This window comes from Eucyclogobius newberryi, unplaced genomic scaffold (assembly GCF_026437365.1).
Source record: "Eucyclogobius newberryi isolate DKJ021-1_F unplaced genomic scaffold, fEucNew1.0.hap1 SCAF_1, whole genome shotgun sequence".
NCBI lineage: Eukaryota > Metazoa > Chordata > Actinopteri > Gobiiformes > Gobiidae > Eucyclogobius > Eucyclogobius newberryi.
The window spans coordinates 50,271,616-50,286,013 of NW_027315723.1; the positions used below are offsets into that span (position 1 = coordinate 50,271,616).

The 14,398-nt window shown below is 45.2% G+C and overlaps 1 protein-coding gene across 1 annotated transcript in view; it reads left to right on the forward strand.

Annotated features, from left to right (window-relative positions):
• The window catches only part of LOC140362466 (plakophilin-4-like), a 42,915-nt gene extending 29,437 nt beyond the window's left edge, over positions 1 to 13,478 (forward strand). Inside the window, exons 15-21 of the mRNA XM_072448569.1 lie at positions 2,192 to 2,342; positions 9,108 to 9,300; positions 10,600 to 10,684; positions 10,771 to 10,888; positions 11,474 to 11,602; positions 12,911 to 12,984; positions 13,068 to 13,478. Of these exons, the coding sequence (XP_072304670.1) occupies positions 2,192 to 2,342; positions 9,108 to 9,300; positions 10,600 to 10,684; positions 10,771 to 10,888; positions 11,474 to 11,602; positions 12,911 to 12,984; positions 13,068 to 13,313 (996 nt within the window). The 3' untranslated portion in view covers positions 13,314 to 13,478. The remainder of the gene's footprint in view (positions 1 to 2,191; positions 2,343 to 9,107; positions 9,301 to 10,599; positions 10,685 to 10,770; positions 10,889 to 11,473; positions 11,603 to 12,910; positions 12,985 to 13,067) is intronic.
• Positions 13,479 to 14,398: the final 920 nt, after the last annotated feature.

Sequence of the window (14,398 nt, forward strand, 5' to 3'; positions counted from 1 at the left end):
TGAAGTACATGTTTAAAATTGTACTTTTGCAATAAAGAATCAATGTGTGCCCGCGGGTGGTGGAATGAGTGCCACATATGCTGCTGCTGTAAGAGAACTTCCTTCATCTGAGTTAAACGTGCTATGAAGCAGACAGAAAGTACTTTTCACTTTTCAGAACAGAAAGTACTTTTCACTTTTCAGAACAGAAAGTACTTTTCACTTTTCAGAACAGAAAGTACTTTTCAGAACAGAAAGTACAGATACTTGCTCTCAAATGTAGTGAAGTAAAATGTACAGTTTGATACTTTTTAGTTTGACTTCACTACATTTGAGAGTGAAGTAAAAGTAACAAGTATCCATTGTAACAGGTACAAACCTGCAGCAGAACGCAGAGCACAGAACGTCATTAAAGAATCAAAATAAACCAAACAATTCAGAAAACTTTAATTACCACCAGAACCTCCCCAACAGTCCACGTCCCATCACAGGCACAGACCCCCACAGTCCCCCACAGACCCCCACAGTCCCCCACATACCCCCACAGTCCCCCACAGACCCCCACAGTCCCCCACAGACCCCCACAGACCCCCACAGTCCCCCACAGACCCCCACAGTCCCCCACAGACCCCCACAGTCCCCCACAGACCCCCACAGTCCCCCACATACCCCCACAGTCCCCCACAGACCCCCACAGTCCCCCACATACCCCCACAGTCCCCCACAGACCCCCACAGACCCCCACAGTCCCCCACAGACCCCCACAGTCCCCCACAGACCCCCACAGTCCCCCACATACCCCCACAGTCCCCCACAGACCCCCACAGACCCCCACAGACCCCCACAGTCCCCCACAGACCCCCACAGTCCCCCACATACCCCCACAGTCCCCCACAGACCCCCACAGTCCCCCACATACCCCCACAGTCCCCCACAGACCCCCACAGACCCCCACAGTCCCCCACAGACCCCCACATACCCCCACAGACCCCCACAGTCCCCCACAGACCCCCACAGACCCCCACAGTCCCCCACAGAGCCCCACAGTCCCCCACAGACCCCCACAGTCCCCCACAGACCCCCACAGTCCCCCACAGAGCCCCACAGTCCCCTACAGTCCCCCACAGACCCCCACAGTCCCCCACATACCCCCACAGTCCCCCACAGTCCCCCACAGACCCCCACAGACCCCCACATACCCCCACAGTCCCCCACAGTCCCCCACAGACCCCCACAGACCCCCACAGTCCCCCACAGTCCCCCACAGACCCCCACAGACCCCCACAGTCCCCCACAGGCCCCCACAGACCCCCACAGACCCCCACAGTCCCCCACAGACCCACACAGTCCCCCACAGACCCCCACAGACCCCCACAGAGCCCCACAGTCCCCCACAGACCCCCGCTCTAACCCCAGGCCTGACCGTGTGTGTGTGTGTGTGTCCGTGTGTGTTGTCCGTGTGTGTATGTGTGTGTGTCCGTGTGTGTATGTGTGTGTGTGTGTGTATGTGTGTGTGTCCGTGTGTGTGTTGTCCGTGTGTGTATGTGTGTGTCCGTGTGTATGTGTGTGTCCGTGTGTGTGTGTGTTGTCCGTGTGTGTGTGTGTGTCCGTGTGTGTGTTGTCCGTGTGTGTGTGTGTGTGTGTGTGTCCGTGTGTGTTGTCCGTGTGTGTATGTGTGTGTCCGTGTGTATGTGTGTGTCCGTGTGTGTGTGTGTTGTCCGTGTGTGTGTGTGTCCGTGTGTGTGTTGTCCGTGTGTGTGTGTGTTGTCCGTGTGTGTTGTACATGTCTGTCAAACGTCTGTGTTGTCCGTGTGTGTGTGTGTGTGTATTGTCCGTGTGTGTTGTCCGTGTGTGTGTGTGTTGTCCGTGTGTGTTGTACATGTCTGTCAAACGTCTGTGTTGTCCGTGTGTGTTGTCCGTGTGTGTTGTCCGTGTGTGTGTGTGTGTTGTCCGTGTGTGTTGTACATGTCTGTCAAACGTCTGTGTTGTCCGCGTGTGTGTGTGTATTGTCCGTGTGTGTCAAACGTGTGTGTTGCCTGTGTGTGTGTGTTGTCCGTGTGTGCGTTTTGTCCACGTGTGTTGTACATGTGTGTGTGTGTGTGTCAAACGTGTGTGTATCCATGTGTGTGTGTGTTGTCTGTGTGTGCGTTTTGTCCGCGTGTGTTGTACATGTGTGTGTGTGTGTCAAACGTGTGTGTGTCCGTGTGTGCAGTTCTCGTCGTACATTCGGGCCGCCGTGCGTAAAGAGAAGGGTCTTCCCATCCTGGTGGAGCTGCTGCGAATGGACAACGACCGCGTGGTCGGCTCTGTGGCCACCGCCCTGCGCAACATGGCCCTGGACGCACGCAACAAGGAGCTCATCGGTCAGTGCTCAACATCTCAACATCTCAACATCACGACATCACAACATCACGACATCACGACATCACGACATCTCAACATCACGACATCACAACATCTCGACATCACGACATCTCAACATCACGACATCACAACATCTCGACATCACGACATCACAACATCACAACATCACGACATCACGACATCTCAACATCTCAACATCACGACATCACAACATCACAACATCTCAACATCACAACATCTCAACATCTCAACATCACAACATCTCAACATCACATCACAACATCTCAACATCACAACATCTCAACATCACGACATCACAACATCACAACATCACAACATCTCAACATCTCAACATCACAACATCTCAACATCTCAACATCTCAACATCACGACATCACAACATCACGACATCACAACATCTCAACATCACAACATCTCAACATCTCAACATCACAACATCTCAACATCTCAACATCTCAACATCTCAACATCACGACATCACAACATCACAACATCTCAACATCACAACATCTCAACATCTCAACATCTCAACATCTCAACATCACAACATCTCAACATCACATCACAACATCTCAACATCACAACATCTCAACATCACGACATCACAACATCACAACATCTCAACATCTCAACATCACAACATCTCAACATCTCAACATCTCAACATCACGACATCACAACATCACGACATCACAACATCTCAACATCACAACATCTCAACATCTCAACATCACAACATCTCAACATCACATCACAACATCTCAACATCACAACATCTCAACATCTCAACATCTCAACATCACAACATCACGACATCACAACATCACAACATCACGACATCACAACATCTCAACATCACAACATCTCAACATCTCAACATCTCAACATCTCAACATCACAACATCTCAACATCACATCACAACATCTCAACATCACAACATCACAACATCTCAACATCACAACATCTCAACATCTCAACATCTCGACATCACGACATCACGACATCACAACATCACAACATCACGACATCACAACATCTCAACATCTCAACATCTCAACATCACAACATCTCTACATCACAACATCACAACATCACATCACAATATCACAACATCACAACATCTCTACATCACAACATCACAACATCTCAACATCACAACATCACAACATCTCAACATCTCAACATCACAACATCTCAACATCACAACATCACAACATCTCAACATCTCAACATCTCAACATCACAACATCACAACATCTCAACATCACAACATCTCAACATCACAACATCTCAACATCACAACATCTCAACATCACAACATCTCAACATCTCAACATCACAACATCTCAACATCTCAACATCACAACATCACATCACAACATCTCAACATCTCAACATCACAACATCACAACATCTCAACATCTCGACATCACAACATCACGACATGACAACATCTCAACATCACGACATCACAACATCACAACATCACAACATCTCAACATCACAACATCACATCACAACATCTCAACATCTCAACATCTCGACATCACAACATCACATCACAACATCACATCACAACATCACAACATCACAACATCACAATATCTCAACATCTCGACATCACGACATCACAACATCACAACATCACAACATCTCAACATCACAACATCACATCACAACATCTCAACATCTCAACATCTCGACATCACAACATCACAACATCACAACATCACAACATCACAACATCTCAACATCTCAACATCTCGACATCTCGACATCACAACATCACATCACAACATCACAACATCACAACATCTCTACATCACAACATCACAACATCTCAACATCACAACATCTCAACATCACATCACAACATCACATCACAACATCACATCACAACATCTCGACATCACAACATCACATCACAACATCACAACATCACAACATCACAACATCACAACATCACATCACAACATCTCGACATCACGACATCACAACATCACAACATCACAACATCACATCTCTACATCACAACATCACAACATCTCAACATCACAACATCACAACATCTCAACATCTCAACATCTCAACATCACAACATCACAACATCTCTACATCACAACATCACAACATCACAACATCACAACATCTCAACATCTCAACATCACAACATCACAACATCACATCACAACATCTCAACATCTCAACATCTCTACATCACAACATCTCAACATCACAACATCTCAACATCACAACATCTCTACATCACAACATCTCAACATCTCAACATCACAACATCACAACATCACAACATCACAACATCACATCACAACATCACAACATCACAACATCTCAACATCACAACATCACAACATCTCAACATCACAACATCTCAACATCACAACATCTCAACATCACAACATCTCAACATCACAACATCTCAACATCTCAACATCACAACATCACAACATCACATCACAACATCTCAACATCTCAACATCACAACATCACAACATCACAACATCACAACATCTCAACATCACAACATCACGACATCACAACATCTCAACATCACAACATCTCAACATCTCAACATCTCAACATCACAACATCTCAACATCACATCACAACATCTCAACATCACAACATCACAACATCTCAACATCACAACATCTCAACATCTCAACATCTCAACATCACGACATCACGACATCTCAACATCACAACATCTCAACATCACAACATCTCTACATCACAACATCTCAACATCTCAACATCACAACATCACAACATCACAACATCACAACATCACAACATCACAACATCACAACATCACAACATCTCAACATCTCAACATCTCAACATCACAACATCTCAACATCACAACATCACAACATCACAACATCTCAACATCACAACATCTCAACATCACAACATCTCAACATCACAACATCTCAACAGCACATCTCAACATCTCAACATCACAACATCTCAACATCTCAACATCACAACATCACAACATCACATCACAACTTCTCAACATCTCAACATCACAACATCACAACATCACAACATCTCAACATCTCAACATCACGACATGACAACATCTCAACATCTCGACATCACGACATCACAACATCACAACATCTCAACATCACAACATCACATCACAACATCTCAACATCTCAACATCACAACATCACATCACAACATCCAAACATCACAACATCACAACATCTCAACATCTCAACATCACGACATCACAACATCTCAACATCACAACATCTCAACATCTCAACATCACGACATCACAACATCTCAACATCTCAACATCTCAACATCTCAACATCACAACATCACAACATCTCAACATCACAACATCTCAACATCTCAACATCTCAACATCACAACATCTCAACATCACATCACAACATCTCAACATCACAACATCACAACATCTCAACATCACAACATCTCAACATCTCAACATCACATCACAACATCTCAACATCACGACATCACGACATCTCGACATCTCAACATCTCAACATCACAACATCTACATCACAACATCACAACATCACAACATCACATCACAACATCACAACATCACAACATCTCTACATCACAACATCACAACATCACAACATCACAACATCTCAACATCTCAACATCACAACATCACAACATCTCTACATCACAACATCTCAACATCACAACATCTCAACATCACAACATCACAACATCACATCACAACATCTCAACATCTCAACATCTCTACATCACAACATCTCAACATCACAACATCTCAACATCACAACATCTCAACATCACAACATCTCAACATCTCAACATCACAACATCTCAACATCTCAACATCACAACATCACAACATCACATCACAACATCTCAACATCTCAACATCACAACATCACAACATCACAACATCTCAACATCACAACATCACGACATCACAACATCTCAACATCACAACATCTCAACATCTCAACATCTCAACATCTCAACATCACATCACAACATCTCAACATCACAACATCACAACATCTCAACATCACAACATCTCAACATCTCAACATCTCGACATCACGACATCACGACATCACAACATCACGACATCACGACATCACGACATCTCAACATCTCAACATCACAACATCTCTACATCACAACATCACAACATCACATCACAACATCACAACATCACAACATCTCTACATCACAACATCACAACATCTCAACATCTCAACATCTCAACATCTCAACATCACAACATCACAACATCTCTACATCACAACATCTCAACATCACAACATCTCAACATCACAACATCTCTACATCACAACATCTCAACATCACAACATCACAACATCACATCACAACATCACAACATCACAACATCACAACATCACAACATCTCAACATCACAACATCTCAACATCACAACATCTCAACATCACAACATCTCAACATCACATCTCAACATCTCAACATCACAACATCTCAACATCTCAACATCACAACATCACAACATCACATCACAACATCTCAACATCTCAACATCACAACATCACAACACCACAACATCTCAACATCTCAACATCACGACATGACAACATCTCAACATCTCGACATCACGACATCACAACATCACAACATCTCAACATCACAACATCACATCACAACATCTCAACATCTCGACATCACAACATCACATCACAACATCACAACATCACAACATCACAACATCTCAACATCTCGACATCACGACATCACAACATCACAACATCACAACATCACAACATCTCAACATCTCAACATCTCAACATCTCAACATCTCGACATCACAACATCACATCACAACATCACAACATCTCTACATCACAACATCTCAACATCTCAACATCACAACATCACAACATCACAACATCACATCACAACATCTCAACATCACAACATCTCTACATCACAACATCACAACATCACAACATCACATCACAACATCTCAACATCACAACATCACATCACAACATCTCAACATCTCAACATCTCAACATCTTGACATCACAACATCACATCACAACATCACAACATCACAACATCACAACATCACAACATCACAACATCTCAACATCACAACATCACATCACAACATCACAACATCACATCACAACATCTCGACATCACGACATCACAACATCACAACATCACAACATCACATCACAACATCTCAACATCTCAACATCTCGACATCACAACATCACATCACAACATCACAATATCACAACATCACATCACAACATCACAACATCTCGACATCACGACATCACAACATCACAACATCTCAACATCTCGACATCACAACATCACAACATCTCGACATCACGACATCACAACATCACAACATCTCAACATCACAACATCACAACATCACAACCAACATCACAACATCACAACATCACAACATCTCATCATCTCAACATCACAACATCTTAAGATCACAACATCACAACATCTCAACATCACAACATCACAACATCTCAACATCTCATCTCAGCATCACAACATCACAACATCTCAACATCACAACATCACAACATCACAACATCTCAACATCACAACATCACAACATCACAACATCTCAACATCACAACATCACAACATCTCAACATCACAACATCACAACATCTCTACATCACAACATCACAACATCACAACATCTCTACATCACAACATCACAACATCTCAACATCACAACATCACAACATCTCAACATCACAACATCACAACATCACAACATCACATCTCAACATCTCAACATCACATCTCAACATCTCAACATCTCAACATCACAACATCTCAACATCACAACATCACAACATCTCAACATCTCAAGATCACATCACAACATCTCAACATCACAACATCACAACATCACAACATCACAACATCACATCACAACATCTCAACATCACATCTCAACATCTCAACATCTCAACATCACAACATCTCAACATCACAACATCACAACATCTCAACATCTCAACATCACATCTCAACATCTCAACATCACAATATCTCAACATCACAACATCTCAACATCACAACATCTCAACATCACAACATCTTAACATCACAACATCACATCACAACATCTCAACATCTCAACATCACATCACAACATCACAACATCACAACATCTCTACATCACAACATCACAACATCACAACATCTCAACATTACAACGTCTGCCTGACCTCTGTCCCTGACCTCTGCCCCCGACCTCTACCTGACCTCTGTCCCTTACCTCTGCCCCTGACCTCTGTCCCTGACCTCTGCCTGACCTCTGCCCCTGACCCCTGCCCCTGACCTCTGTCCCTGACCTGTGCTTAACCTCTGCCCCCGACCTCTACCTGACCTCAGCCCCTGACCTCTGCCCCTGACCTCTGTCCCTGACCTCTGCCTGACCTCTGTCCCTTACCTCTGTCCCTGACCTCTGTCCCTGACCTCTGCCTGACCTCTGCCCCTTACCTCTGTCCCTGACCTCTGCCCCCGACCTCTGTCCCTGACCTCTGCCCCCGACCTCTACCTGACCTCTGCCTGACCTCAGCCCCTGACCTCTGCCCCTGACCTCTGTCCCTGACCTCTGCCTGACCTCTGTCCCTTACCTCTATCCCTGACCTCAGTCCCTGACCTCTGCCTGACCTCTGCCCCCGCTCCTCAGGGAAGTACGCCATGAGGGACCTGGTGAACCGGCTCCCTGGCACGGGGCCCTCTGTGCTGTGCGACGACACGTTGGCATCCGTCTGCTGCACACTGCACGAGGTGACCAGCCGCAACGTGGACAACGCCAAGGCCCTGGCCGACTGCGGGGGCATCGAGAGGCTGGTGGACATCAGCAAAGGCCGGGGCAAAGGGTGAGCTGGTCAAACACCTTCTGACCGCGGGAAGTTACGTCAAAAAGAGTTTCAAATATGTCGCTCTCAAACGTTATGTCTTCAAAATATGATTTAAAACTAAATCTCCAAACAGTAAATCCATAAAAGTGTCAAACCGTGTTCTGAAGCGGTCATCCAGGACAGTGGTCATCCAGGGCAGTGGTCCTCCAGGGCAGTGGTCATCCAGGACAGTGGTCATCCAGGGCCAGGGCAGTGGTCCTCCAGGGCAGTGGTCATCCAGGGCAGTGGTCATCCAGGGCAGTGGTCATCCAGGACAGTGGTCATCCAGGGCAGTGGTCATCCAGGACAGTGGTCATCCAGGGCAGTGGTCCTCCAGGACAGTGGTCATCCAGGACAGTGGTCATCCAGGGCAGTGGTCATCCAGGACAGCGGTCATCCAGGGCAGCGGTCCTCCAGGGCAGTGGTCATCCAGGACAGTGGTCATCCAGGACAGTGGTCATCCAGGGCAGTGGTCATCCAGGACAGTGGTCATCCAGAGCAGCGGTCATCCAGGACAGCGGTCATCCAGGGCAGTGGTCCTCCAGGGCAGCGGTCATCCAGGGCAGTGGTCCTCCAGGACAGCGGTCATCCAGGGCAGTGGTCATCCAGGGCAGCTGCTTGTGTTGAGAGGACCCAGTGCAAGACGCTGTTCAGGGGCCCCAAGTTGAACTGTTTGGTGATTATATGAATGCATTCTGATCTATGAATAAAATGATGCCACTGTCAGACAGATTATTATTATACTTATTATTATTATACTTATTAACGGATCATTGGATTTATATAGCGCCTTTCAAGACACCCAAAGTGCTTTGCTGGTCTCCCATCGGGGCAAAGTTGAACCCAAATGTTTCAATATAAGACGTTTTTCTATTTAACTAAATATGTGGCCTACGGGGCAGGGATATTTATGTAATACATTATAATGATGGCCAGAGTCAATGCATTTTAGGGCAAAACTCGATCAATATCGCAACATTTGCCATAGTATTACTTTTGTAATTGAGGTCACCCACAACCATTACTAAGCAACCAGACTGTAAACAAGGGCTAAAATCCAGGTAAATTACACAACAGTTATGATTTGACAATTATGAATACTTGAAGTTATTGTTGAAACTGTGAGAAAAATGTGTCTTTTGTGTGAAAAAAGTACATTTTGATGGAATGTTCTACTGTTTTTATTTCTTTGCACAAACTGCCACTCGATAGAGTCATATGACCTTTAACCTTTAACAGAGAGCAGGTGCATGTAGCTGACCGCTGCCGTGTCCTCAGGTACTCGGTGAAGGTGGTGAAGGCGGCGGCGCAGGTTCTCAACACGCTGTGGCAGTACAGAGAGCTGAGGGGCCTCTACAAACAGGTGAGGCTCCGTCCCCAGCCCCGCCCTTCACCACGCGCTGGACAATAACCCTGTGTGTCCCGTGTGTGTGTCCCATGTATGCGCAGGACGGATGGAACTACACACACTTCGTCACCCCGATCTCCACCCTGGAACGGGACCGATACCGCTCGCAGCCCACCCTGCCCACCAGCCCCCTGCACATCCCCCCTGTCGTCCAGTCAGGTCGCCAGCCCATCCATGTTTACCAGCATTTACTCTAGTTCTGTCTGCAACGCCCCAGCAGAGGGCGCTAGAGCTGACTCTCCCAGTGCGTTGACAAGTACTTCAGTAGGAGCTCGTAAATAAGCTTCAATGTTTGAAAAAGTACTCAGTCTGTAAAAGTACTCTTACACTTTAAAAGCACATACAACATCTACAGTCTAAAGTATCTAAAGTTTTGAAGAGTAAAAGTAAAAATTGCTTCTTGAACTGCGTTAAATGCTTCACAAAAAGTATAATTGTATGAAATATATAATTAGATAAAATTAGCATTTGTCCAGTAAAACCTAAAAATCCTCAAAAATGGTTCATGTCTGTCATTGTTTCCAATTCAACAAATAATAGGAAATACAATAGTCTTTAAACCAGGCTCATTTGCATATTCTGAGGTTAATCCCAGTTTCTCACATTAAGGATGTCTTTGGTTCCAAACTTTTAAATAGTTTATTGAAACAAAAAAACGTTCTTTGTTAAGTGTACAACACAACATTTGTTCCAAAACTGCTGTTAATGTGAGTGTAATATAAAGCTGCTCTTCATGTCCACCAGGGGGCAGTGCCACATCATCTCCAGCGATGCTCGGGATCAGACGACACAGTTCCAACTACCAGAGGGCACAATCTATGCAACTGGACTCCTACTACACAGACAACAGCCTCCACAAGTACCAGTACACAGGTAAGTGCGTATGTCGTGCCCAACTCGCAGCCTCCTTTGACCTGGAGGGGCTGTGTACTCCTGATTGGTTAATACACCTGTCAGTTGGAGCTTGTGGCCTAAAATGGAACAGATGACTTATTTGTATTCACCTCATTCTGGACGTTTGGGCCGTCTTTAGTTGTGTCCTGAGCTGACCATCGTTTTCAAGCTTCACAGAAACAGCCTTTATTTTATTACTGAAGAAAATCTGAAAAGTCACATTCAAAATAAAATAATAATGTGGCTGAGATCAAGAATTTAGGAAACATAAGACATCCAAATAACAGTAAAAAGTGCTGTTTTAAAGTGGTGACTTTAGCCATCGAGCTCCCCCTACAGTGAACAGAATCTTCAAAGGAAATAAGAGCGTAGAATCACACATTAAAACCTTTAAGTGCCACATCTAAAGAAAGAGCCAGGGTTTCTCAGGAGAGTTCGCTTCAGGTCGATGTTGCAAGGCTAGTTTTCTGCCCAGAGACAGCAGGGGGCGACATTTAACCACCACAGGGAATTACAAAGACACATTTAAACATCTATCTGTACTTACATGTACTGAAGTACATTTACAGTGGATACTTTTTACTTTTCTGGGTGGAGTTTGCATGTTCTCCCCGTGTTACCGTGGGTTCTCTCCGGGTTCTCCGGCTCCTCCCACCGTCCAAAGACATGCATGTGTTAGGTAAAATTGGTGACTCTAAATTGGCCCTAGTGAATGAATGTGAGAGTGAACTGTCTGTAATGTCTATGTCTCTGTGTTGGCCCTGCGACAAGTTGGCCACCGTCCAGGATGTACCCCGCCTAAGGCCCGAAGTCACTGGGATAGGCTCCAGTCACCCGCGACCCCGAAAGGGAACAAGCGGTAGAAAATGGATGGATGGATGGACTTTTTACTTTTACAGGAGCTTTACTTTCTACTCTACTACATTTTTGAACTGGACTGAAAAGTGAAAAGCTCTTTTCAGGTGGCTCGAGGGGTTAAATTTAGCACGTTCTGCCAAAAGGTTTTAAGTTCAAACCCGAGATTTGAGAAAACAAAATACATATAAAAGAAAAGTAGGACATTTGCTTTATTTGACCAAAGACCAGACCACAATTCTCAATATCACTCAATTGAAAGCTAAACGGATGCTTCAAACCCTGAAGTACTCTGCTCCTGTATCTGTACTTTTACATAAGTAACAAAACGCAGTACTTCTTCCACCACTGGTTGAATAGAATAGAAAAACTGTCTTGTATTTGTGGAACGTCAAACAAACACTTCTGGGGCTTTGTGTGTGCACTCTTTAGGGTCTGAGCAGAAAACCCCTTACTTCATTGGAACGTACTCGTCTCAGTCCGGAGAGGACCTGCGGCGCTCCCAGGTAACAGCCGGCTCCACGGGGCCCCGCTCTGGTCCTGCTTTACCTCTGGCGTCCTCATGATTCTTTCCCCTGTGTTGGCGCAGAACCCGGAGCTGTTCTACGACGAGCCGGGCCGGAAGAACTACAACAACTACAGAATGTACCTGTCGTCCCCTCAGGGCTTCCCCGAGGACTTTGAGGACGAGCCCGTGCCCCTGAGCCCCACCTCGCCCGACTACCGGACCCTCCCGTTCAAAGCCAACACCAACTACGTGGACTTCTACTCCACCACACGGAGACCTTCCAACCGGGCCAACAAGTTCACCGGCTCCCCCGACTCCTGGGTGTGAGCCAAGGAGCCGGCCTCTCCACGGCTCCCGTGTGGGGCCCCAGGGACTAGACTAGACCGCCTCTAGGGGCCTCTAGGGTTGTTCCAATAGATCCTTTGAAATGTTGTGAACAAAGACATTCTAAATTCCAGACTGAAGGCAAAAGTGAAGAACATAATGTGTTTCAAAAGAGAAACCGAAATGAACCTCTCACAGAATATCACAAAATATGAAAAGTCAATCTGGTTTTGTCAGATGAAAACACGAGATGAGACTCGAGTGACATCAGAGCCTGTTTCAAAGACATTTCCAAATGCCTTTGACATTTTTTATTTGAGATCATGACACAATCCAGATGTTTAGGTTTTACTGGACAAACACTCACAGAAACATTGAGCCATCTTCATCCGCTCATCTGGGGCCGGGTCCCGGAGGCAGCAGATTAAGACTCCATGACTTCCCCCTCCCAAGACACTTCTTCCAACTCCTCCGGGGAGATCCCAGGCCAGCAGAGAGACATGGTCCCTCCAGCGTGTCCGGGGTCTTCCCTGGGGCCCAGTCACCCGGCGGAGGAAACTCATTTCGACCACTTGTATCTTGTCCTTTGGGTCATTAGGCAAGGCACGGCAAGGCAAGTTTATTTGTAGAGCACATTTCATACACAAAGCTCTTTAGCGTTTCTGTCACAAATATTATCAACATGCACATTGAAATCACCTGTAATGACCAAACCATCAAAGTCTGTGCATATGACTGAAAGCATCTCAGTAAAATCATCAATAAAACTTTGGCAGTGCTGGGGAGGCTTGTATAAAACAATGAAGAGAATGGATGGAGACCGTTTTAGCTCCATTTTAAAGGATACATACTCAAATGATGAAAACACCCCAAAAGACAACCTGCAGGTAATTATTTTATCTCTAAAGACAGCACAGACTCCACCCCCTTTTTTGTTTTCTCGTGTTTCAGATTCAAACTTAAAGTTGGGTGGAGCAGATTCTATCAGAACTACATTTCCTGTGTTTTTGTCAAGCCATGTTTCAGTTAAAAACATAAAATCAAGATTATAAGAAGAAATAAAATTATTAATTAAGAGAGATTTGTTA